Here is a 26,234-nt window from a genome sequence, read left to right on the forward strand (position 1 = left end):
AAAATGTAAATATATAGTAGGACATATTTACAATGTTGGTATCTAATGCTTAGTGGCTGATACACGGGCAGGATAAATGTTTACTGTGCAATAGGTAAAGTCAAGTCTACCGCCACGTGAGGTGAGTCACAACAGGACAAAGGATAACAATATTACAGTTTCTAGTAACAGCAGGCAGTAGCAATGCTGATAGCCAAGCCTAATGACCGCTTGTCTTCGCAAAGGTTTACAGCGGGCAACTAAACTTAATAATACGGTCAGGTGACTACGTGTCAACGCAATGCAGCGTACTGCCTGTGTAATAAAATCATAATATACTCAAAACACGAAGTATAGAGTATGCTATATGAGAATGTATTAGAGTTAAGAAACAATTGGTTTACTTGGTAAGCATTGATAGAAAAATATGAGTTACAATAAACGAAGCAGTAAAAGAATAATAAACTAAGTAAATGATACAAAAGCAAGCTCATGGAAGTTGGGATGACGGCTCTCAACTCCACCTGCGAAATCCAATAAGTAAAGTAAGAGAGCTAATCAGGTTCTCCTCCCCCTTACATACACCTGTACTCTTCGTAATACGTGACTAGTCCCTCTATTCAGACTGGACAGTGCATTAGGTGTACACGTGTTGGTCAAGCCAGTGACATGATTTGCCGATGACCAGCGATCTGTTCGCGGGGGATGGTATGCATGCGAGTATCTGGTGGGGGTCTTAGACTATCAACTGTAATTCCCAGGTGTAGACTTTTTTTTTCTTCCAGCGTTTTATCAAGACGGTCCATGCGGCCAGTTATGTAGGGATCACCTGTTTCTATGACCTCGGTGTATGATAGCATATGGTCAGTATACGCCCAGAAAGTATTTATTGAATTCAATTTTTGCAATCTTCTGTGGTTTTCATTATGATCCACCCAGCTGGGATGGGTACCTTACACACTATCCTTATCATATGCCGAGGTCCCTGAAACACATAAACTCTAGTCAAGTGTCCTATGTTCTTGGGCACTAAAGGGAAAAGAGAAAGATGAAGAAACTACCTATATGTTGTTATGATTTTATTTATTATCGCTTTTAATGCACGTTTGAGTTGAAATGGACGGAAATTTTTTTTTGAAAGTATTGAATGGCTGTGTGTGTTTATGTTTATGTGTGTGTTTATATTTGCGTGTGTGTGTGTGTGTGCATGTGCGTGCACGTGTAAACAAATCTAGAAACATACAGCATGCACTAACAGCATGCACGAGTCAGCGCTAAACGCATCGTAATTTGACTCGCCTCAACACTTGTAGCCTTGTAGAGCTTGCGAACCAACCGATCAATAAACACCACAAAATATAACTCGAAATATAACATTACGTAAATTTGTAGCAATTTTCAGCCAATCGCTTCTTGGATTACTTGAAATTAGAATTGGTAAATGGAGTCTTTACAACATAGACCCATAGTTTAACTAGCTTTGTATTGCTGAACAAATATACAAATGAAGACAGCTGTTGTATTATTCTAAATTCACTAAACTTCATTTTTAAAACTAGTATTCATCAAGATGAAAAGATTGCCATTTTCAACTGAAATATCTTTTAATATTAACACGATAATTAATCTTCTCGAGCATCTTAAAATGCCTGTCTTAATTGACAGCAGGTTATTAAATCATTCTATAACGCAAACAGCTATACTTTAAAAGAAAATGAGGGTATGATTGTTTCGAGTACAGTAATATTTGTAAAGTAAGTAAAGTTAAATAATAACAAATGTGTATTAAAAAAACGGAATTTTTTACTGAAAACAATCACGGGTACTTTTACAAGTTTTTATTTTTAACTTCCTTTCTTTGTCTGTCTGTCGTCACTTTGTCGTCGGTCTGTCTGTCTTAATCCTCCATGGAGACGGGATAAGTACCGTTACAGCTAGTTTGTGGGGTGATTTTGCCAGAGGTGTAGCGACCCTTCCCGGCGCCCGGGCCCAAACTTTCGATTTGCACCCCCCCCCCCCCACCTTAAGCTTTCGATTTCCACCCCCCCTCTCAAGCTTTCAATTTACTTTTGCAACCCATTTTGGCGCCCCTAAGGTAAGCGCCCGGGAACAATTGTCCCACCGCCCCCCCCCCCCCCTCGCTACGCCTCTGAGTTTTGCTGAGATTGAACAACTATAGATGGTACTACAAAGTTTATTAGGGTATTGTCTTAATTTAGTCTAGCAAAATATTTCAATAGATTCAATTATTCAAGTCTTTGTTATTAATTTGTAAGTGTTGCAATTTATTCGATAGTACTCGTAGTGAAGTCATTAACATGTGCATATTAAAACATACGAACCAAGCTGAAAATTGACACAATTGTCGCTTAAAATACGATAGATTATAATACAATACGAACACACCTTACATACATTAAGACCACAATATAGTATTATAATCCAGTGACTAAACGTTAGAACTAAAAAAAAAGTACTCGTTGGGTCTTAAGTATGTCAGGCTACAAAAACAACATACGGATATAAGCAAGACATTCAACAACTGCTCAGGATAACATAAATCATCTTGGATATTTCTTGGCTTTGAGTTAGGAGTTGTCTCTCCAAAAAGAGTTGCTGTCCCCAACTATCCAGCCTCATCTGCCCGCGGGTTCGAACTCGAGACTTTTTCATTTGGTAAACATGAGCTTTACCGACTCGACCACTCCGAATAGAAAAGTTTTTAAACTTTATGCATTTACTGACAGACTGTGTGCATATGTTCGTATGTACGTTTATGTATGTGTATGTATGTATGTGTCTGCATGTGCACGTGTGAGCAATCTAGAACCAGTTCCAGCTAAATCGGTTGTAATAGTGTACGCTATAAAACCATGTATCGCAATTAGGAATACCCAATAGAGCTTGGAGATGATAAAAACATACGGCAACTGAAAGTTATACTCCAAAAAAATATAATACTAAAGTTAACGTTAGGTAAATTATAGGCAATAGTCGTGAAGTACGCTCGATTTTAACGCTACTATGATTACTTCAGACCAGCAATCGTAGATGAGTCTACATAATTAAGGACAAATTTGTAACGAGATATGTCTTCCCCAGAACAGCTGCCAAAATCAAAACGTTGATAGTTGTAGGTTTGTGTGAGTTTTGTGTTAGGTTAGTATAAGTTAGTATGTCGCCCTTCCTGTGTTATATAATAGTTTAGTTTAGCGTGTCACCCTTCCAGTGACATATTTTAGTTTAGTTTAGCCTGTCACCCCTCCTGTGTTATATAATAGTTTAGTTTAGCCTGTCACCCCTCCTGTGTTATATAATAGTTTAGTTTAGCCTGTCACCCCTCCTGTGTTATATAATAGTTTAGTTTAGCCTGTCACCCCTCCTGTGTTATATAATAGTTTAGTTTAGCCTGTCACCCTTCCTGTGTTATATAATAGTTTAGTTTAGCCTGTCACCCCTCCTGTGTTATATAATAGTTTAGTTTAGCCTGTCACCCCTCCTGTGTTATATAATAGTTTAGTTTAGCCTGTCACCCCTCATGTGACATATGTTAGTTTAGTTTAGCCTGTCACCCCTCCTGTGTTATATAATAGTTTAGTTTAGCCTGTCACCCCTCCTGTGACATATGTTAGTTTAGTTTAGCCTGTCACCCCTCCTGTGTTATAAAATAGTTTAGTTTAGCATGTCACTCTTCCTGTGTTATATAATAGTTGAGTTAAGCCTGTCACCCCTCCTGTGTTATATAATAGTTTAGTTTAGCCTGTCACCCCTCCTGTGTTATATAATAGTTTAGTTTAGCCTGTCACCCCTCCTGTGTTATATAATAGTTTAGTTTAGCCTGTCACCCTTCCTGTGTTATATAATAGTTTAGTTTAGCCTGTCACCCCTCCTGTGTTATATAATAGTTTAGTTTAGCCTGTCACCCCTCCTGTGACATATGTTAGTTTAGTTTAGCCTGTCACCCCTCCTGTGTTATAAAATAGTTTAGTTTAGCCTGTCACCCCTCCTGTGTTATATAATAGTTTAGTTTAGCCTGTCACCCCTCCTGTGACATATGTTAGTTTAGTTTAGCCTGTCACCCCTCCTGTGTTATATAATAGTTTAGTTTAGCGTGTCATCCCTCCAGTGACATATTTTAGTTTAGTTTAGCCTGTCACCCCTCCTGTGACACATGTTAGTTTAGTTTAGCCTGTCACCCCTCCTGTGTTATATAATAGTTTAGTTTAGCCTGTCACCCCTCCTGTGTTATATAATAGTTTAGTTTAGCCTGTCACCCCTCCTGTGTTATATAATAGTTTAGTTTAGCCTGTCACCCTTCCTGTGTTATATAATAGTTTAGTTTAGACTGTCACCCCTCCTGTGTTATATAATAGTTTAGTTTAGCCTGTCACCCCTCCTGTGACATATGTTAGTTTAGTTTAGCCTGTCACCCCTCCTGTGTTATATAATAGTTTAGTTTAGCCTGTCACCCCTCCTGTGACATATGTTAGTTTAGTTTAGCCTGTCACCCCTCCTGTGTTATAAAATAGTTTAGTTTAGCCTGTCACCCTTCCTGTGTTATATAATAGTTGAGTTTAGCCTGTCACCCCTCCTGTGTTATATAATAGTTTAGTTTAGCCTGTCACCCCTCCTGTGTTATATAATAGTTTAGTTTAGCCTGTCACCCCTCCTGTGTTATACAATAGTTTAGTTTAGCCTGTCACCCTTCCTGTGTTATATAATAGTTTAGTTTAGCCTGTCACCCCTCCTGTGTTATATAATAGTTTAGTTTAGCCTGTCACCCCTCCTGTGACATATGTTAGTTTAGTTTAGCCTGTAACCCCTCCTGTGTTATAAAATAGTTTAGTTTAGCCTGTCACCCCTCCTGTGTTATATAATAGTTTAGTTTAGCCTGTCACCCCTCCTGTGACATATGTTAGTTTAGTTTAGCCTGTCACCCCTCCTGTGTTATATAATAGTTTAGTTTAGCCTGTCACCCCTCCTGTGTTATATAATAGTTTAGTTTAGCCTGTCACCCCTCCTGTGACATATGTTAGTTTAGTTTAGCCTGTCACCCCTCCTGTGACACATGTTAGTTTACTTTAGCCTGCCACCCCTCCTGTGTTATATAATAGTTTAGTTTAGCCTGTCACCCCTCCTGTGTTATATAATAGTTTAGTTTAGCCTGTCACCCCTCCTGTGTTATATAATAGTTTAGTTTAGCCTGTCACCCCTCCTGTGTTATATAATAGTTTAGTTTAGCCTGTCACCCCTCCTGTGTTATATAATAGTTTAGTTTAGCCTGTCACCCCTCCTGTGTTATATAATAGTTTAGTTTAGCCTGTCACCCCTCCTGTGTTATATAATAGTTTAGTTTAGCCTGTCACCCCTCCTGTGACATATGTTAGTTTAGTTTAGCCTGTCACCCCTCCTGTGTTATAAAATAGTTTAGTTTAGCCTGTCACCCCTCCTGTGTTATATAATACTTTAGTTTAGCCTGTCACCCCTCCTGTGACATATGTTAGTTTAGTTTAGCCTGTCACCCCTTCTGTGTTATATAATAGTTTAGTTTAGCCTGTCACCCCTCCTGTGTTATATAATAGTTTAGTTTAGCCTGTCACCCCTCCTGTGACATATGTTAGTTTAGTTTAGCCTGTCACCCCTCCTGTGACACATGTTAGTTTAGTTTAGCCTGTCACCCCTCCTGTGTTATATAATAGTTTAGTTTAGCCTTTCATCCCTCCTGTGTTATATAATAGTTTACTTTAGCCTGCCACCCCTCCTGTGTTATATAATAGTTTAGTTTAGCCTGTCACCCCTCCTGTGTTATATAATAGTTTAGTTTAGCCTGTCACCCCTCCTGTGTTATATAATAGTTTAGTTTAGCCTGTCACCCCTCCTGTGTTATATAATAGTTTAGTTTAGCCTGTCACCCCTCCTGTGTTATATAATAGTTTAGTTTAGCCTGTCACCCCTCCTGTGTTATATAATAGTTTAGTTTAGCCTGTCACCCCTCCTGTGATATTAATTATTAGCTACTTTTTAATAACAGCGATTACACATTTTTGCGCCCCCTTATAGATAGCGCCCTAGGCGACCGTTTAGTTCTCATTATAGCAAGCGCCGACCTGCACACCAAAATATGTATGTTAGCCATTTCCCTTCATGAAAAAACCGCAGAATGTAGTTGTTTTCTTTTCGTAAGGGGATATAACCAAGCTATATTGATCACACTAAAATATATATTAGAGTTGTTTACGCTTTCATATAAGAAATTACTCTGTTAAGGGATATAACCAAGCTATTTTGTTGAAAGCAAAATATGTATGGAGTTGCTTACATTTAAGCAAAACATATTTCGTCAAGTGATTAAACCAAGTTTATTGATTTTATCAAAACAAATAGATAAAAAAAACAATAACCAGAAAATTGCTTTGTCTCACTCAATAACGATATTTAATCAAGCTACGTCGAATTACTCTAAACTCTAAATGCATAATACTATGGTTTTGTTATAAGGGGCCTACTTTAATAAACCTCTAAGTATTGTGTTGACAGATATCGTTGACAGACAAAACAGTGATAATTGGTTGACGATTTTAGAGTTAACAGGAATCGCTGCTGGCAATGGATCGTGATATATCACATACACTTGAATATTCTAATGTAGTCTGGACATGGCGAATGGCTACTGTTACGGTCGACATTTGGTACAACTCCGAACACCATTCAAGGCATGTTCAAGCCTTAATTACATTTTTCATTCCCCCGATTACACCACAAGCCCACCACCCTAGTCGCTACCAGCAAGTCCCCTAACAAACGTTCACTCCAGGTTTTCTACCCGCACTCGAACTTGGGATAACAGTACGGAAACACCCTGGGGTTAACTCAACTCACACACGCATCTACTCTACGTTCTAGATTATTCTAACCTATTCTGATCTAACCTACAACGGACCCGTAACAGCTACTTTGTATTTGTTTTAAAACAGACAATAACAACACACAGACATTCCCATTTCAAATGAGTAAAACAGGAATTTTTATATTCGACTAGACTACCCGTTATCTAGTTAGATAACTGTGGGTTTCGGGGGGTCATCCATAAATGGTATCACGTCTGCCAGCACTTATTATCCCAAAGTAACCAGACCCCACATTCAAAAAGACGTTTTTTATATTTTAAAAACTCTACTAAACTCTACTTCACCTGCCCAGTTCCCCGCCAAGTCTCAGACATTTTTGTATTTAATAAAAAAGATTCCGGCCGAGCATGGCTCTGACCATACTATCACTTCATATGCTGAGAACATAGAAACCGGTGAGCTCTACTTCACCTGCGCTGTGCCCCGCGAGGTCCTTATAGTCAACCTTATCATTCACATATAGGCCTTTTTTTCTTTTTTTTTCTTTTCAGTAATAATAATTTAATTGATAGATTTTACACAACATCAAAGACATGAACATCAACATGCATATAAAGGGAGAAAATAAAAAGCATAAGAACTAGACTAAAATAAGGTGTGCAAACTGCTTAGTTTACTGTGCTCTGTCCTTAGCTGAGGAGTCAATGATAGATCGCATATAGACTTTTTTTTTTGTTATATTTTTTTTTTGTTATTCATATGAATAAAACATTTGTTCATAAGAACACTGACAAATTTCCATTGAATAATATAATAGAAAACAGGAAGTTTGCAGTAAAATTGTTTACAGAGCTAGCTATAAGAAAAAGTCCCATTCATGACGACAAGCAATCCAAGTTGGCGACCATTCAACATCCATATCTGAGGCGTATCCAGGTTTTCGTTGTAAGGGGAGCGAAAAGAGCAAAAGAAGGTGCCGAATTTTTAACACTTTCTACATACGTGTATTATGTATATATATATATATATATATATATATATATATATATATATATATATATATATATATATATATATATATATATATATATATATATATATATATATATATATATATATATATATATATATATATATATATAATTACTAGATGTATGTCATTACTTCGCTATGATATAAAATAAATTGAAAGTAGCCCTCTGAAGAAATAAGAAAAAACTGACAATGTAGACCGACAAAACAAAAATTGTATCAATCTAAACAATATATATATATATATATATATATATATATATATATATATATATATATATATATATATATATATATATATATATATATGTATATATATATATATATATATATATATATGTATATATATATATATATATATATATATATATATATATATATATATATATATATATATATATACTACAACAAAAAAAATGAACGTAACACAATCTCTTTTGTAATTCTTGTAAAAAAAGTTTCTTACATAATAATTCCTGGGCAATTATTTAACAAGTCTTTCTTCTTCTTCGTTCTTAATTATTAGTGTTGAAGGGGATCGAGATTTATCTGCCAGTGGGTTTGAACTCGAGACTATTCGAATGTATCAACCATGAGCTTTTTGCCGACTCGACCACGCCTCCAACACAATTAAGCGTTACGTGTCAACTGGTTATGTGCCATTTAACAAGTGAAATAGGGGAAATAATCACTCTCTTAATATAAATATATATATATATATATATATATATATATATATATATATATATATATATATATATATATATATATATATATATACACACATTTAATTATAAATGTCAAAACAAATAAATAATTACTTTAGAATATAATGAAATTGTTTAACACTATTCGGGTTTACAAAATGTTTTTGTCTACCATCAGAATTTAATATATCGTCATCATAAATGCTAAAGTATTACAGCATAATGAAAGTTTTTAAAATCAGAGTTGGTATAAAAGCACGCTTTTCGATATAATAAAAAAACATTTAACTAAATATTGGTCTTTTAGTTCAGATCATATATTTTAATTAACTACTGCTTCTTTGTGTTCTCTAAAGATCGTTTTTTAACATCGTGATAGGTATGGGTTAGATCACTGTTTTGCTCACACACCTTTTTACTGGTAATTGCAAAAACAATATTCACAGAGTTTTACTTTTAAAATGCTAATTTTCTGGCGGCATGGTACTTTGGTACATCATTACGCGTTTTTCTACATGTACTTAACAGATCAGTTCGGGGTGGGTTGGGGGGGGGGGGGCGGGGGTTAACTTCATTCACCACTGTCCGTTCACTTTAGGTCAATTATCCAACCCAGTGTATACCTAGGTGTGACATTAATGTCGCTCTACACAATTGTGGTAGAGAGGTGTGTGTGGGGGGGGGGGGGGGGGGGAGATAACCAACTCAGAGTGAACATGGCGTCAGTTTTTTTAGATGACTGTTCTAAACATACATATATATTACACAAATATAATTATATTACACAAATATATATTACAGAAATAGATTTAAATAAGTAGCAGTGGTATTATGACAATATTTTTTTTTACAGAGGGGTCCATGTGGGGGGGGGGGGGTTGTAACTGTTTCATATAATTTGTAATCGTAATCACTATCGCCCAAACTGTAAGAATACTACTACTTCATCGTAATGACGTTGTTGACCTTGTCAAAATGTCCCCACCACTACGCAGTTTGCTCATAAGTAAATTTAAATAGGTGCCACATCAATTGTATTTGTTTCTGTATTGTAATTTTTATTTTTAAATTAATCACACGATTCAAACTGTATATACAATGTAATTATGTGTGAAGTTTTATAACATTTTCTAATTCAATTATTCGTAAGCAAATACATTATAAAGTTGCCTTAAACCTAACACCCCTTTTGCCAAGTGGTACTACCCGTAGAGGTTTTTTAAACATTGCAATGCATCGTAATGGTTATTTTTAGAATGGCAAACTGATGCAGCTGTTAATACGTGTTGTAAACGTAGACACTACTAGACTAGTACAATAATGCTTAATTGCTGCATGAAAAGAAATCTTGTGATTTACATAGATGTGCTGACCAAAAATATTTTTTTTAACAAATATCATTGTTTAAAACTTTGAGTTTAAAAAGTTTCCAAAAAGGCGCCACTTTGCTGAAAATGGCCAGAGGGGGAGCGGCCGCTCCCCCTGCTCCCCCCCCCCCTGCGTACGCTACTGATCCATATATAAATTTGTCCTAAAAAGTCTATTCTTTTCCTTGTGCTGCAACTGTTTTAACTATTTTTCCATTTTCCCATTTGGCTGTTTTAATGACACTGTCATCTCTTCCAAACACATTTGTCTTGTGAGGCTCTTTGAGGACCCTCCTTACAACTTTAGCACATATCTGAGAGTAATTTATGTAATTTAGTCCAACTTGTCTCCAGAAGGCGGTCATTTTTAAAGATTTTTAGAATATTTCTAAAAAATGTATTCGAGGTCACCTTCAGTGGAAGAGAATGCTAGATCACATATAGACCTTAAGAAAAAGTTATTGAAAAAGTTGTAAAAAAAAAACTTTTTACTATTTCTAAAGTCATTTTTCTAAACTTTTATAATTATTGTGGTTAATTTACCAATGAATACATCAATAAATTAATTAACGGCTTTAAATTAGTTTGTAGTTACCAGTGTATTTAAGAAAGAACAATATTTACCACCCAAAATCCTATTTTACAGCTCTACGCATAATGCAAATTCTCCCAAATAACAAAAAAAAAAAAAAAAAAAAAAAAAGAAAAAAATGAGTTATCAAACGTCACTATTCAGTCAAAAGTAAGCCATTGTTCTAAAAATTTAAAATTAATGTGGTTAATCTACCTATGAATAAATCAATAAATTAATTAACGTCTTTAAATAATGTGTGATTAACAGTCTGTTTGCAATCAAAAATTGTTCTCTACCTACATACTATTTTACAGCCCCCCATATAGAGCAGTTTCCTTACAGTACCAAATCAGACAAACAAACAAATAAATATTCAAACATGTAAGCAAACTTGAGTTTTAGTAGTATATAGATAGATAGATATACAATATTCTTCTTGGTCACTGCAAAATATCTGTATGCTATAGCCAATTTCAACCAAAATTCTATACTTTTTTGAACTACTTTGTTTTTCATTTTCTAACACATTATTCCTTATTAATTTCATGCCTTTTTTTCAACACTCTACCGGCAGCTGGTTTTTTATATTATGATTTTTTTATGAATGTGTGTGTCTTGATTTGTAAACATATCTGCTCATAGTTTACCGAATCTACTGATTCACTTAAACTTGTCATCTCCTTACCTAAAGTGCTGAGTTAGGTTGACTACGCTGTAGAACCATTTATTTAATATTCACAGTAAAAATCTATCTATAAAGCATTGTATTCATTTCCATCCCATCTATTATTGATAGCCAGCTTTCCGAACTGTAAAATAACACATAATTTACACCAGAACTGAGAATTCTCAAATTTGATTTTTAATTTTTGATTTTTAACAGAGCTGCAAATATTTTAAATGTTGTATACACTGTAATTTCTTCTGTAATTTTGCTTGAAGTTTACTTCAGAGACGATCTTAATTGCAGTGTTGGAAGAGATTCACTCCTACACAATTATTTATTACGTGTCCACTTATTCGCCGATGACTCCAATTTCAGCCTGTTTATCTTTTTGTGTTAGTTATTATCGCCTTTATCCAACTAAGAACAAACTATCAAGGTAGCAGGTGTTTATTTTTGGAGTTGTCTGACCTAAATGAGTAGCATTCCCCTATAGAGGAGCCTATACTGCCCGGGGTTCAAACTCAATACTTCTTGGTCCAACAACCATGATCTTTATCAAGATCAGATGACTCTTTTCGCTTATCTTTATGAATGATGCTACATTTCTTATTTTAAAAAGGAGTTTCTATCATGTCAATTTTTCTGTGGAAACCCATGGCGTAACAAAATTTTCTAAAAGCATCTTTCAAAGTACACCATTTATTATTTTCTTTTCTGGTGTAAAAGTATGTTGTTTATTACGAACATTAATTCATGAGAACAGACACTTAAAGTATTTTTCCCCCAATCCAACAATGGCAACTATTCTAGCTGTTAAATGTATCTTTAATTTTTAAAACTAAAATTTCTTGTTTAGGTTTTTGTAAATTCAGAACCGTATAACAGCTTTTCATGTAAAACACTCGCAGCTAGATAAGGTAGACTAGTACTGGGACAAATAATATTTTTAATGTGTATTTACGGATTTCAGTTTCTTATTGGTTTAAATTAAACTTTGATTTTAAAATTACAAGAAGTTTTTAGGTTTTTAATTTTTCGCTAGGCTGTGTGTGTGTGTGGTAACGTTTGTAAAATATAATACTTAGATCCCGCATGTCCACATATGTTTAATTTAGATGCTAGGCAATTTTAGCGTTAAAATTATTGTAAAGTTATGCCTCTCAATGATATTTTACTTGATGCATTGGTTGTGCAATAATCATTGGAAAAACCAGCTAACGGATGATTGAACTCATCAAATGCAACTTGATATATCAATTTACGTAAATGTGCTAGCTATTTTCGGCTATTTTATCCAGGGATTACTTCATACAAGCAATGTTTGTATATAGAGTATACACAACAACGGCCGATAGTGTAGTTAGAAACATGTTTATAAACAAAATCATGAACTAAATAGGTGCTATAAATGTGTTATTTACAAAGCTTTAAACATTATTATTAATTTTGCTTGAAGTCTGCTTCAAAGACTGTCCTTATTAACTATAGTTCCTCCCAAAAATTTAAGCCACCCCACATTCCCGCAAATTTCACGGTGATAGGTTGAATGATGTAGTAATGTATAACAGACTCAAACATGTTTTTCACATGTACAACTGTGTGTGTCCAACTCAAGTTTCAGATAACCTTCCGATTTAGGGAACATCCACAAATGACGTCAAGTTTTGTTTATTGATTTACAAAAGACAGACCAGACCCTCACCACCACCCACCCCTTCTCCTAAATGATTCATTTATTAATAACAATTGACAATAAATAATGTTTAAATAATTCATTTACTAATGAATAACCTTTTTCCGCAGCTAATTTTTTAGGGGGTTCGAACTCAATACTTCTTGGTCCAACAACCATGATCTTTATCAAGATCAGATGACTCTTTTCGCTTATTTTTATGAATGATGCTACATTTCTTATTTCAAAAAGGAGTTTCTATCATGTCAATTTTTCTGTGGAAAACCATGGCGTAACAAATTTTCCTAAAAGCATCTTTTAAAGTACACCATTTATTACTTTCTTTTCTGGTGTAAAAGTATGTTGTTTATTACGAAAATGAATTCATGAAAACAGACACTTAAAGTTTATTTTCCCCCAATCCAACAGTGGCAACTATTCTAGCAGTTAAATGTATCTTTTATTTGTAATACTAAAATTTCTTGTTTAGGTTTTTGTAAATGCAAAATCTTATAACAGCTTTTCATGTAAAACACTCGCAGCTAGATAAGGTAGACTTGTACAAGGACAAACAATATTTTTAAAACTGCATTAATTGATTTCAATTTCTTATTACTTTAAATTAAACTTTGGTTTTAAAATTACAAGAAGTTTTTTAAGTTTACAATTTATCGCTAGGCTGTGTGTGTGTGTGGTAACGTTTGTAAAATATAATACTTAGATCCCGCATGTCCACATATGTTTAATTTAGATGTTCGGTAATTTTAACCTAAAAATTATTGTAAAGTTATATGCCACAATGATATTTTACTCGAAATATTGATTGTGCAATATTAATAGGAAAAATCCAGCTTGTAAGAACGTGTTGTGGGCATATAGTATAGAAAGTAAGACTTAATAATATTTTTTACATTTAATATAATTTATACCCTTAATCTTGAAAAGGAACACGAATAAAAGATAAAGATAACATGATTATAGCGATTTCCTTTTAAAATGTCGAGTACAGAATAATAATCAAGAAAAACACTGACAAATATTTTTTTAAAAAGAGCGATTTGATAAACAATACAGCGTACCATCAGGCCCTAATGCTCTTCCAGAGAAACACAACCAAATCCATTCTCACCAATAGACTAGATCAATGAATCCTCTTTGGTTCAGAGTTTTTCTTGTGTTTGAAATAAAGTATTCTGAAGAGACTGTTTCTGCTGGATAAAACATGTGATGTAGCCCCTGTCCCCGACCAAAGGCTTTAGCACCCGAGAATAAAACACCTCCGTGACAAGAAAACTTACACATATGAACCCGCATTTAACAAGATTATGAACTGTATTTAAGTTAAGCTCAATGTTCGCAAGATTTACGTTTGGTAATTTAAAATAAATTATTTAGATTGAAAAAAAAAAACAAGATATACATTGCTTTTAGTATACATGCAAAGTAGTAGTGCCTATTAATTATGTAATTCGATGCGTTTTTACATTTAAGTAAAAATAGTTATGTTTAAACTAACACATTTTAGGTATTATATTTTAATACTATGAGTCCTAATTTCAAAATTGCTTAATATTTAGGCATATTTGTTGGTATCGACATTTTTCATAATGTATTATACTATTATTTGTTTTAATTAACGTAAACAATGTTTGTTCACAACTATTAAACCAGTTCAATAGCTGTAAATAGTAAATTGTGATAGAGTTGGCTACAATACGAATACACTAACATTACACCAGAATTTTTATCCAAAGCCGATATTAGGCACCCACATTATGTGGTCTTGACAGCAAAGACCAAAGAGACAGTTCAAGAGACATGGGTCAAATGAATTAAAGTACCATAAAAGAAAGTTTGTGATAATATTAAAAAAACATTAAAACAATAAAAACACTAAAATGAAACACAGTCAGGGTATTTAATTGTATTTTATCATCATTTTTCAGAAGCAGCATATATTTTATAAATAATGTTTAAGCCGTTTATTATGAAATATGACTTTACAAACGTAAATCCCTTGTAAACTTTAGAGTTTAGTTTAATTATCAAACCTGTGTGGTCTCACTAAAGAAAATATAAAATATACATTCAGATTAGTATGCTTAGATCTATGTTATGGTTGGTATTAAGATAAGAGGTATGCATATAAGTACTTGCAATGTTGGCTATTTAATTTTTTTATATTGCAGAATGAAAATAAATTTTATAATTTAGTTTTTCATAATCTTCAATGTAGGTTAGGACAATTATTGAAACAAAATATATTTTATAATGATGTTTATTAGAATATAAGTTGCCAATGATCTATAACATGTACCCCAAGTAGCTTAAAAGTTTAAGTAACCAGACTCACTTATTTCACAGGTATGACAGATATGGTTACTGGTTACACAGCTGAGCATATAAAACACTCTTGTGTTTTTCCCATGCTATACTGGCAAAGACCCGAGCACCATTCTCGCCACAGTCAGATTGTATAGCCTCCTTTACACACAGCCTTGCTTCTGTAGGGCCTTGGCTTTTTACAAAAAGATTTTGTTTTATATAGTGATTTATGGTTTCAACTAAACCTTACTCAATAAAAAAAAGACGCCAAATTTAAGTACTGTTTACACGAGAGACAGTCGGTGATTTTTGTAAATACATCGGTATAAATTAATAATGTATCGAATCTTTATTTTATTCGCATAAACCAGTTGTTTAATTTATAGCTAGATCGCTGTTTTTCAATAATACTCACATTTACATGCAAACTTTAATCCTGGCAAATATACTATAAAAATATAGTTAAATGTTTTTTTATATATGTAAGATTACTGACGTTACAAAGTAGACTTGTATATTTAGGATATCGCATTAATATGTTTTTTTTAATTAAATACGAAACATTTCAAAACGGAAAAGTAATAAAGTGTATATTACTTTTTTAACGCATTAATAGAGTTTTCATTAATTCAAAAAATTAAAATTAAATATTTGCAAAGCTGATTTTTTTAACATAGCGAGGCAGACGAGATTTTAATTTTTTGTTACTGTAATAATTAAGGTTTAAGATGTGGATAATATTTATTTAACGGAAATCTTCCCCCTTATTACACATAAATAAATTCACTTTTAGTACCCTTTTTTGTGTTTTTTCAGATACATACTTATAACGATATATTGTTGGATTTTGTACGATCTTTGTGTTTTGTTCTAGAATGAATAGAAATGAAAAATTACCTGCACATATTGTTTTCACCATAAAAACCTGTGTCTACAAAACATTATTAAATTTTCATTCATGGTTTTTGTTCATAAGAATGAAAACTGACCACTTCGCTGGGATAGCTCTAAGCAGAACGCCTGAAGGAAAATGAAAGCAAGAAAGGCCAAGGGAGACTTGGAATAGCTTAGACGGAAGCAGCTAACAGAGGTAGTACTGTCATAGGGGGACTGTAAAGAAAATTGCCGGTGACTGACAAAAGTGGAGGGGGCTTTCCATGGCGGCCCCGTGTGTCTTTGGCACGCGAATAAAAAGATAATGATGATGTTTATGATTTTTTTGTTATTTAATATTAGTACACATTTTAAGTATACATTATTGTTTATATCAAATTAAATTATTGCTAATTGATTTTGTTTTTAATATAGATAGATCAGTTTTTGTATTATAATATTTAAATTTTAAAGTTAGAACTTCATATTTAACTGTAATCTCCGTCATAAATTAACAATAATACAATTCTTATTTTGAGAGGAAAACTCCTAACAATATACTGTCTGATTATGTAAGTATCTATGTATTTTGAATCGATAGCAATGGTATACAACCTGCAAATGATGCTGTTAGTGTAAAAACACATGTCTAAAGCATCCTGTAACCTCTCTTTCTTCTCCTCATCAATCGTACACTGCAAAGTTTCGAACTCTTCAACAGCTGGTGAAAGCAACAGATACAGTTTGAATAATATAGTTGCTCTTATTTTAAGAGGTACTTACTTCCATAAAATCATGGGAATACCATCTAGGCCGTTCACTAGTTAGGATATAATTTTAAAATGAACACATCGAAAACGTAATTACCAGACCTCCCTGCCGCGTTACAAACTATGTTGCCCATAGCTTTTACTTTATCAGCTCTTAGGTGATGCTCACTGTCACTGTCACTGTCACTGCAATTTGCCTGGTGTATGTCCACACACAATTTGAACTCGTCCAAGATTCTAAAATAAGTTCATACACTAGATTAAAGCTAAGTTGTAAAAGCATTTGGGCTTACGATATTTTGTGGAGACGGTGCTCTAAAATTATGTATCTATTTTACAAAATAACATCGAGTTAAGTGAGGTGCAAATGCGTATTCAAGCAGCACATTCTTCATGAAAATAAAATCCGTCAAATTAGGCAAAACAATACAATGTTTTAAAGAATGAATTTGTTTCAAGTCAATTTTTAAAATATGTTTTGGTAGTAAATAATTTGGTAAATATTTTGTAAATAAAGTTTAATTTAACTTTTGGCAGAAAGCTTTAGTGGTAGAGAGTTCAGGTTGAAACCTGAAAATGTCATGATCATTATAAACGATTGTAAGTTCAATCCAAAGTATGAAAACGGTTATAATCGATGGTTCCCTAACACATTTAATTTTTACAAAAGTAACTATAATTTTATTGCTTAGATAACTTTTTAAAAGATTTTTAAAAAGTTGGATGATTATTAGACTGTTTTAGCCTTTTTCTATGTGATTTAAAAACAACAATTATCAACAGTTCTGTAAGTAATTTATCTTGATATCTGCATTCTGTTAATTTTTGTAGAGTATACTTATAAACACACTAGCGAGTTCGTAGTCATGCAAAAACATTATAATCCTAATCCTAATCCTAAGTATCAGCCTCAGCCTCAGCCTCAGTCTCAACCTCTTTCTAATCATTATCCTCATTAACCTCAAACAACCTAAATCTCAACTTTAATCTTAGCTTCGACCTCGACATTCAGCATTAGCCTCATCCTCAAAAACAATCCACATCCTAGTCATTTAATCCTCATCTTGCTCATCATATCCACATCCTTAACTTCAGCTTAAACTTAAACTTTAAACTAAAACTAATCTACAACCTTAACCGTGACAGCAAACTACCCCAGCCCTTGTAATAGCCTTGTCTTTAGAGAGACGCACTGCTCTTATTCCAGCTCTTGCAATCAAAGTAGAAATAAAAATGGTTTGAAACAAATCACTTGTTACTCACTCGCAGAAATGAAAAACCGTTGTGTTCCTAAGATAATATCGGTCGCCAACAAAATTATCAACCTGGTCGTTCCAGCACCGCAAAAGTAATCGACATTCGTCAGTTTCATAGTAGTAGGCGTCGTAGTCTTCGTCACTTTGAGCATCTTTGACATGCATGGAAATGTTTTTATATATTTCAAAAATATCATTTTAAAAAGCGAAGTACAATGTTAATTAGTTCGTATATAAGCCGAAGGAGTAGACGTTGCCGAGCGTTAGATCTAACCCGAAATTATCGAGTTCTAATCCATGTTTCTGTGTCCACCTATCTCTAATGTTAGTACCTGAATAACGCTAGGGAAAGCAAAGGCGGCTGGGCATAGTACTTATCATCTAAAACATGTGTCTTCGACACGAACTGGAAAATATGATGAAATGAACCTAACCCCATTGCACATTCTATCTAGATGAAGTTAAATAAAAATGTCTATGTTGGACAAATCTCCGAAATTCACACTGCCGTCATGGAGAAAAATGTTTTAAGAATTAAACTAAAGACAACAGGAAACGCTAAGTACTACATGATTTAAAATGAATTAAACTCACCAGCTACAGATACAACTGTGTTGATTATCAGCAAGACATTCATCACGCTCCATAGAATGAAAGAATTCATCTTGGACATTTTCTGAGCTTGGAATTGAAAAAGACTCATTCGTAGTGCGATTTATACAGACAGACACAGAGTAACACCTGCTAAATTATCAAGAAATTACCCACTTAAAATATGTTGTGTCTGAACGTGATTATCGCCATTCAGATATCGTTCACATGATTACGACATTAAAGATTAGACAATTATAGAATCAGCACGTGCGTTTGTTGGAAATGATACGTGAAACCAATAGGCTTGCCTACCCAGACCTATGTTATGGTGTAGCAAGTCTAAGTTTGTGGAATTAACAAATCTATGTTTATTACGATTGTCGTTGGTAAATGGTCAAAGAACCTACCATGTAATAAGGTAGAAATGATAACTGTACCATTATACTGAAAATAATCAGTAAAATATATAAATCAACCGGTAGAAAGGTCTGAGCCACTTTTCTTCTCTGAATATGTAAATATATAGTAGGACGTATTTACAATGTTGGTATCTAATGCTTAGTGGCTGATACACGGGCAGGATAAATGTTTATAGTGCAATAGGTAAAGTCTACCGCCACGTGAGGTGAGTCACAACAGGACAAAGGATAACAATATTACAGTAGCTAGTAACAGCAGGCAGTAACAATGCTGATAGCCAAGCCTAATGACCGCTTGTCTTTGCAAAGGTTTACAGCGGGCAACTAAACTTAATAATACGGTCAGGTGACTACGTGTCAACGCAATGCAGCGTACTGCCTGTGTAATAAAATCATAATATACTCAAAACACGAAGTATAGAGTATGCTATATGAGAATGTATTAGAGTTAAGAATCAATTGGTTTACTTGGTAAGCATTGATAGAAAAATATTAGTTACAATAAACGAAACAGTAAAAGAATGATAAACTAAGTAAATGATACAAAAGCAAGCTCATGGAAGTAGGGATGAGGGCTCTCAACTCAGCCTGCGAAATCCAATAAGTAAAGTAAGAGAGCTAATCAGGTTCTCCTCCCCCTTCGTATCACGTGACTAGTCCCTCTATTCAGACTGGACAGTGCATTAGGTGTACACGTGTTGGTCAAGACAGTGACATGATTTGCCGATGACCAGCGATCTGTTCGCGGGGGATGGTATGCATGCGAGTATCTGGTGGGGGTCTTAGACTATCAACTGTAATTCCCAGGTGTAGACTTTTTTTCTTCCAGCATTTTATCAAGACGGTCCATGCGGCCAGTTATGTAGAGGTCACCTGTTTCTTTGACCTCGATGTATGATAGCAAATGGTCAGTATACGCCCAGAAAGTATTTATTGAATCCAATCTTTGCAATCTTCTGTGGTTTTCATTATGATCCACCCAGCTGGGATGGGTACCTTACACACTATCCTTATCATATGCCGAGGTCCCTGAAACACATAAACTCTAGTCAAGTGTCCTATGTTCTTGGGCACTCAAGGGAAAAGAGAAAGATGAAGAAACTACTTATATGTTGTTATGTTATTATTTATTATCGCTTTAAATGTAAGTTTGAGTTGAAATGGACAGAAAAAAAATTAAGTTTTGAAAGTATTGAATGGCTGTTTGTGTTTATGTTTATGTGTGTGTTTATATATATATATGTGTGTGTGTGTGTGTGTGTGTGCATGTGCGTGCACGTGTAAACAAATCTAGAAACATACAGCATGCACTAACAGCATGCACGAGTCAGCGCTAAACGCATCGTAATTTGACTCGCCTCAACACTTGTAGCCTTGTAGAGCTTGCGAACCAACCGATCAATGAACACCACAAAATATAACTCGAAATATAATATGTCGTAAATTTGTAGCAATTTTCAGCCAATTGCTTCTTGGATTACTTTAAACTAGCATTGGTAAATGGAGTCTTTACAACATACACCCATAGTTTAACTAGCTTTGTATTGCTGAACAAATATACAAATGAGGACAGCTGTTGTATTATTCTAAATTCACTGAACTTCATTTTTAAAACTAGTATTCATCAAGATGAAAAGATTGCCATTTTCAATTGAAATATCTTTTAATATTAACACGAGAATTAATCTTCTCGAGAATCTTAAAATGCCTGTCTTAATTGACCGCAGGTTATTAAATCATTCTATAATGCAAACTATACTTTAATTATAAACAAGTTAATAAAAAAGTCTAGTGACAATTTAAGCTCAATTTCCTTATGTACGCGTCATCACGTTCAAAAGATGCGTCATCACGTTCCATGACTGCGCCATCACGTTCAGTAGGCGCGCAATGGTTTTTAGTCATATAACTCAATTGTTTTTAAAAAATGTGAAAAAATGATAGGCCTAGCGAAACAAAACCTTGTAATTGTAACTCCCTATCACTCTCATATAAATTATAAATAAATTAATAGGGTACAAAAATAACGTTTGCATTAATAAGTAAATATGTAATAAAAAAATTAACTTATAGCAAGATCTAAAAGATAGCGAAAAATAGATATCTATATATTGCTATATAGTACTGTAGTGTATTATGTATAATGTAAGTTTAAAATTTTTTTTGTGACCGAACGAAAGTTTATTTTTGAAAATTTTCTTCGGCAATATTGTTCTAAATTATGGTAGGAATCGATTGGTAAATGTTTCAAGTCGCTAAGTGGTCTGGTTGCCGAGATATGGGCCAAAACTGCATTTGTTCGAGGTTTTTTGGCTTTTCCGGAAAATCCAGGAAGGAATTTCGGGAATTTTTTTTACCCACTATCATCGTCGGAACTTCGTTAACATATTTGCTTTTGGAACTAGTCCTCTATATTGCTTCGTTGAGGAGGAGATACGACTTAAAACTGCGAACACACATCCATCCATCCATTCCCAGAAAAGACGAGTTAATAAACGCAATTCTCCAGAATGGAAATTGCCCAAAAAATGACGGTATCATTGTTTGGAGATCTGAACTATTTGTAAAGTATGTAAAGATAAATAATAATAAATATGTATTGAACAATACAAAACTGAAATTTTTATTGAAAAATACCACGGGTATATTTATTAGTTTTTATTTAACTTCCTGTCTATGTCTGTCTTTTATCAATGTGTCGTCAGTCTGTCTGTCTTAATCCTACATCAAGACGGGAGAGCAAACTTTCTGGCATTTATAACCAATCAATTCCTTTAAAATTCGGCACGTGAGTCAAGAACAAATGACACTGCAATATAATATTAAATTTGAATTTATTGAATGATTATTCTTTTTAAAGAAGTAATTATTATTTCTGAAATTAGTATGCTGTCTATCCTACTATTACGCACTATTATACGCGCTTTATCATGTTCATTTGTTATGTAGTTGTTTTTACAAGTGAAATTCTATTGTATCAAAAATATTTAGTCTGGCAAAATATTTTAATATGTTTATTATTTAAGTCTTTGTTATTAATGTGTAAGTGTTGTAATTTATTCGATAGTACTTGTAGTGATGTCATTAACATGTGCATATTAAAGCACACGAGCCAAGTTAAAAGTTGACAAAATTGTCACTTAAAATACGATAGACTATAATACAATTCGACCACACCTTACATACATTCAGATCACAAACTAGTATTATAATCCATTGACTGTACTAAGCGTTAGAACTTAAAAAAATACTCGTTGGGTCTTAAGTATGTCAGGCTACAAAAACAACATACGGATATAAGCAAGACATTCAACAACTGCCCAGAATAACATAAATCATCTTGGATATTTCTTGGCTTTGAGTTTAAAAAGACTCTTAAAAAGACTCGAACATAGTGTGATTTACGCCGACAAACACAGAGTAACATGTGCTAAATTATCAACCAATTACCCACATAAAAACTTTTTTTTTCAGAACGTGATCAATGTATGCAGATGTTATACCGAGTAATAACGGCAGTAAAGAGTTGACAATTTTAGGGAAAGCTCTGGCATATGCTGGTAATAAAACTTAAGATACACATACGCTGAATTCGGATATAAAGTAGCAATTCTTAATCAGGAAAATTGGCAAGTTTGTGACAAAACCTCAAATTACATTAAAGCAAGTAGGCCTAAACATATGCACACACATTCACATATAAGCCTATTTATAGTCTTGTTTGTTGATTTGAACAACCTTTGAATGTTAATTTAATTGGTAAATGTAAAGTATTTCTCCATAAAAAGCATAGAAAATTTTAAAAAAATAATAAACTAGATTGCTTTCTGTTAAAAAAAAACTAGCCGACTCCATGTAAAAAAGGTCATTTATTAGTTGGTCTTTCTTCTTTTCTTCTTCGTTCTGAATGTTAGTGAAGGAAAGGATTCCCTCCAACACAATTAACTATCACGTGTCAACTTGTTATGCGCCATATCTGCCGTTGACTTTAGTTACAGCCTGCTTTTCTTTTAGGATTTGCTACCATAGTCTTTGTCCAACCAAGATCAAACACGTTGTTTGATTTTGGAGTTGTCTCTCCAAAAAGAGTTGCTGTCCCCAACTATCGAGCCTCATCTGCCCGCGGGTTCGAACTCGAGACTTTTTCAATTGGTAAACATGAGCTTTACCGACTCGACCACGCCGAATATAAACGTTCTTTACTTATGCATTTACTGCTAGACTCTGTGAGCACGCGTATGTTCGTATGCATGTTTATGTGTGTGTATGTATGTATGTGTCTGCATGTGCACGTGTGAGCAATCTAGAACCAGTTCCGGCTGAATCGGTTGTAATAGTGTACGCTATAAAACCATGTATCGCAATTAGGAACAGCCAATAGAGCTTGGAGATGATAAAAACATACGGCAACGGAAAGTTATACTCCAAAATAATAATAATAATAAAATACTAAAGTTAACGTTAGGTAAATTATAGGCAATTGTCGTGAAGTACGCTCGATTTTAACGCTACTCTGATTACTTCAGACCAGTAATCGTAGATGAGTCTGCATAATTAAGGACAAATTTGTAACGAGATATGTCTTCCCCAGAACAGCTGCCAAAATCAAAACGTTGATAGTTGTAGGTTTGTGTGAGTTTTGTGTTAGGTTAGTTTAAGTTAGTATGTCGCCCTTCCTGTGTTATATAATAGTTTAGTTTAGCGTGTCACCCTTCAGTGACATATGTTAGTTTAGTTTAGCCTGTCGCCCTTCCTGTGTTATATGTTAGTTTAGTTTAGCCTGTCACCCCTCCTGTGTTATATAATAGTTTAGTTTAGCCTGTCACCTTTCCAGTGACATATTTTAGTTTAGTTTAGCCTGTCACCCCTCCAATGTTATATAATAGTTTAGTTTAGCCTGTCACCCCTCCTATGTTATATAATAGTTTAGTTTAGCCTGTCACCCCTCCTGTGTTATATAATGGTTTAGTTTAGCCTGTCACCCCTCCTGTGTTATATAATGGTTTAATTTAGCCTGTCACCCCTCCTATGTTATATAATAGTTTAGTTTAGCCTGTCACCTCTCCTGTGTTATATAATAGTTTAGTTTAGCCTGTCACCCCTCCTGTGTTATATAATAGTTTAGTTTAGCGTGTCACCCCTCCTGTGTTATATAATAGTTTAGTTTAGCCTGTCACCCCTCCTGTGTTATATAATAGTTTAGTTTAGCCTGTCACCCCTCCTGTGTTATATAATAGTTTAGTTTAGCCTGTCACCCCTCCTGTGTTATATAATAGTTTAGTTTAGCCTGTCACCCCTCCTGTGTTATATAATAGTTTAGTTTAGCCTGTCACCCCTCCTGTGTTATATAATAGTTTAGTTTAGCCTGTCACCCCTCCTGTGTTATATAATAGTTTAGTTTAGCCTGTCACCCCTCCTGTGTTATATAATAGTTTAGTTTAGCCTGTCACCCCTCCTGTGTTATATAATAGTTTAGTTTAGCCTGTCACCCCTCCTGTGTTATATAATAGTTTAGTTTAGCCTGTCACCCCTCCTGTGTTATATAATAGTTTAGTTTAGCCTGTCACCCCTCCTGTGTTATATAATAGTTTAGTTTAGCCTGTCACCCCTCTTGTGACATATGTTAGTTTAGTTTAGCCTGTCACCCCTCCTGTGTTATATAATAGTTTAGTTTAGCCTGTCACCCCTCCTGTGTTATATAATAGTTTAGTTTAGCCTGTCACCCCTCCTGTGTTATATAATAGTTTAGTTTAGCCTGTCACCCCTCCTGTGTTATATAATAGTTTAGTTTAGCCTGTCACCCCTCCTGTGTTATATAATAGTTTAGTTTAGCCTGTCACCCCTCCTGTGTTATATAATGGTTCAGTTTAGCCTGTCACCCCTCTGTGTTATATAATAGTTTAGTTTAGCCTGTCACCCCACCTGTGACATTAATTATTAGGTACTTTTTAATAACAGCGATTACACATTTTTGCGCCCCCTTATAGATAGCGCCCTAGGCAACCGTTTAGTTCTCATTATAGCAAGCGCCGACCTGCACACCAAAATATGTATGTTAGCCATTTCCCTTCATGAAAAAACCGCAGAATGTAGTTGTTTTATTTTCGTAAGGGGATATAACCAAGCTATATTGTTCATACCAAAATATATATTAGAGTTGTTTACGCTTTCATATAAGAAATTACTCTGTTAAGGGATATAACCAAGCTATTTTGATGAAAGCAAAATATGTATGGAGTTGCTTACATTTAAGCAAAACATATTTCGTCAAGTGATTAAACCAAGTTTTTTGATTTTATCAAAACAAATAGATTAAAAAAAAACAATAATCAGAAAATTGCTTTGTCTCACTCAATAACGATATTTAATCAAGCTACGTCGAATTACTCTAAACTCTAAATGCATAATGCTATGGTTTTGTTATAGGGGGCCTACTTTAATAAACCTCTACGTATTGTGTCATTAGTTACCGTTTGAATCTTGTATAAGTTTAGCAGAACACGTCACTAGACACTTTTTCATACAAAATCATCACAACCGAAACTAAAATAAATACATTTATACTTCATTTATAAAAGAAAACACAAAATAAAAAAAATTACAGAACAACAACAACCACAACAACAACAACAACAACAACAACAACAATAACAATAACAATAACAACAAAAAGAGCATAGCAAAAAGTCTGCCTCGATATGAATTGTTTTAAAAGCAATGTTTGGAGTGGCTTGTCGTCAATTGTGATTATTGTTGTTGAGTGTAATAAACAGACACCGTCCAACAGAATGTGTGATGTCTCCTTAAGTCTTAATACAATACTAATAGCTCTGACAATAGCTGCACAATTGCAAGTTGGATGAAGAAAATCAAAACGTATATACACTCAGAAAGGGACATATCGTTAACGCCTCAATTGCACAAACAATGTATAAATTCAAGTTAAACTTAAGAAATTGAATATATTTCAAAGGGAGTGATAACAGCTTAAAAAATGACTAGGTAAACTTTTTGAAAAGTTATATTTAAAATAATGGTCCACCTTGTTGGCTGTTGTTGTTATTTAATCGTAAATTTTTACAGTATATTCTAGACTGTTTTTTATAAAATAATGCATGTTTTTTGGGTATTTTTGAAAATGGTCTAGTTTT

General features: G+C 33.9%; 1 protein-coding gene across 1 annotated transcript; it reads right to left on the reverse strand.

Annotated features, from left to right (window-relative positions):
• Positions 1-14,727: 14,727 nt before the first annotated feature.
• On the reverse strand, positions 14,728-18,758 carry LOC131953795 (uncharacterized). Its single transcript, XM_059317168.1, has 6 exons — positions 18,665-18,758; positions 18,078-18,222; positions 16,912-17,051; positions 16,660-16,765; positions 15,200-15,364; positions 14,728-14,910 (listed from the first exon to the last, which is right to left on the reverse strand). Exons 1-5 carry the CDS (start codon positions 18,741-18,743, stop codon positions 15,226-15,228), a joined length of 609 nt encoding a protein of 202 aa, XP_059173151.1. The 5' UTR covers positions 18,744-18,758; the 3' UTR covers positions 14,728-14,910; positions 15,200-15,225.
• Between the last annotated feature and the right edge of the window lie 7,476 nt (positions 18,759-26,234).

Source organism: Physella acuta, unplaced genomic scaffold (genome assembly GCF_028476545.2).
Source record: "Physella acuta isolate Inbredline_101_S28 unplaced genomic scaffold, ASM2847654v3 ptg000952l, whole genome shotgun sequence".
Taxonomy (NCBI): Eukaryota; Metazoa; Mollusca; class Gastropoda; family Physidae; genus Physella; species Physella acuta.

Excerpts from the sequence above, each read along its gene's own strand:
- LOC131953795 (XM_059317168.1), bottom strand. The coding sequence starts at position 18,743 with ATGTCCAAGATGAATTCTTTCATTCTATGGAGCGTGATGAATGTCTTG. Across the intron at positions 16,766-16,911 it reads TAACGCGGCAGGGAGGTCTG|CTGTTGAAGAGTTCGAAACT; the intron begins GTAATTACGTTT and ends TGCTTTCACCAG. Across the intron at positions 15,365-16,659 it reads ACTAACAGCATCATTTGCAG|CCAAGGCCCTACAGAAGCAA; the intron begins GTTGTATACCAT and ends TTTTGTAAAAAG.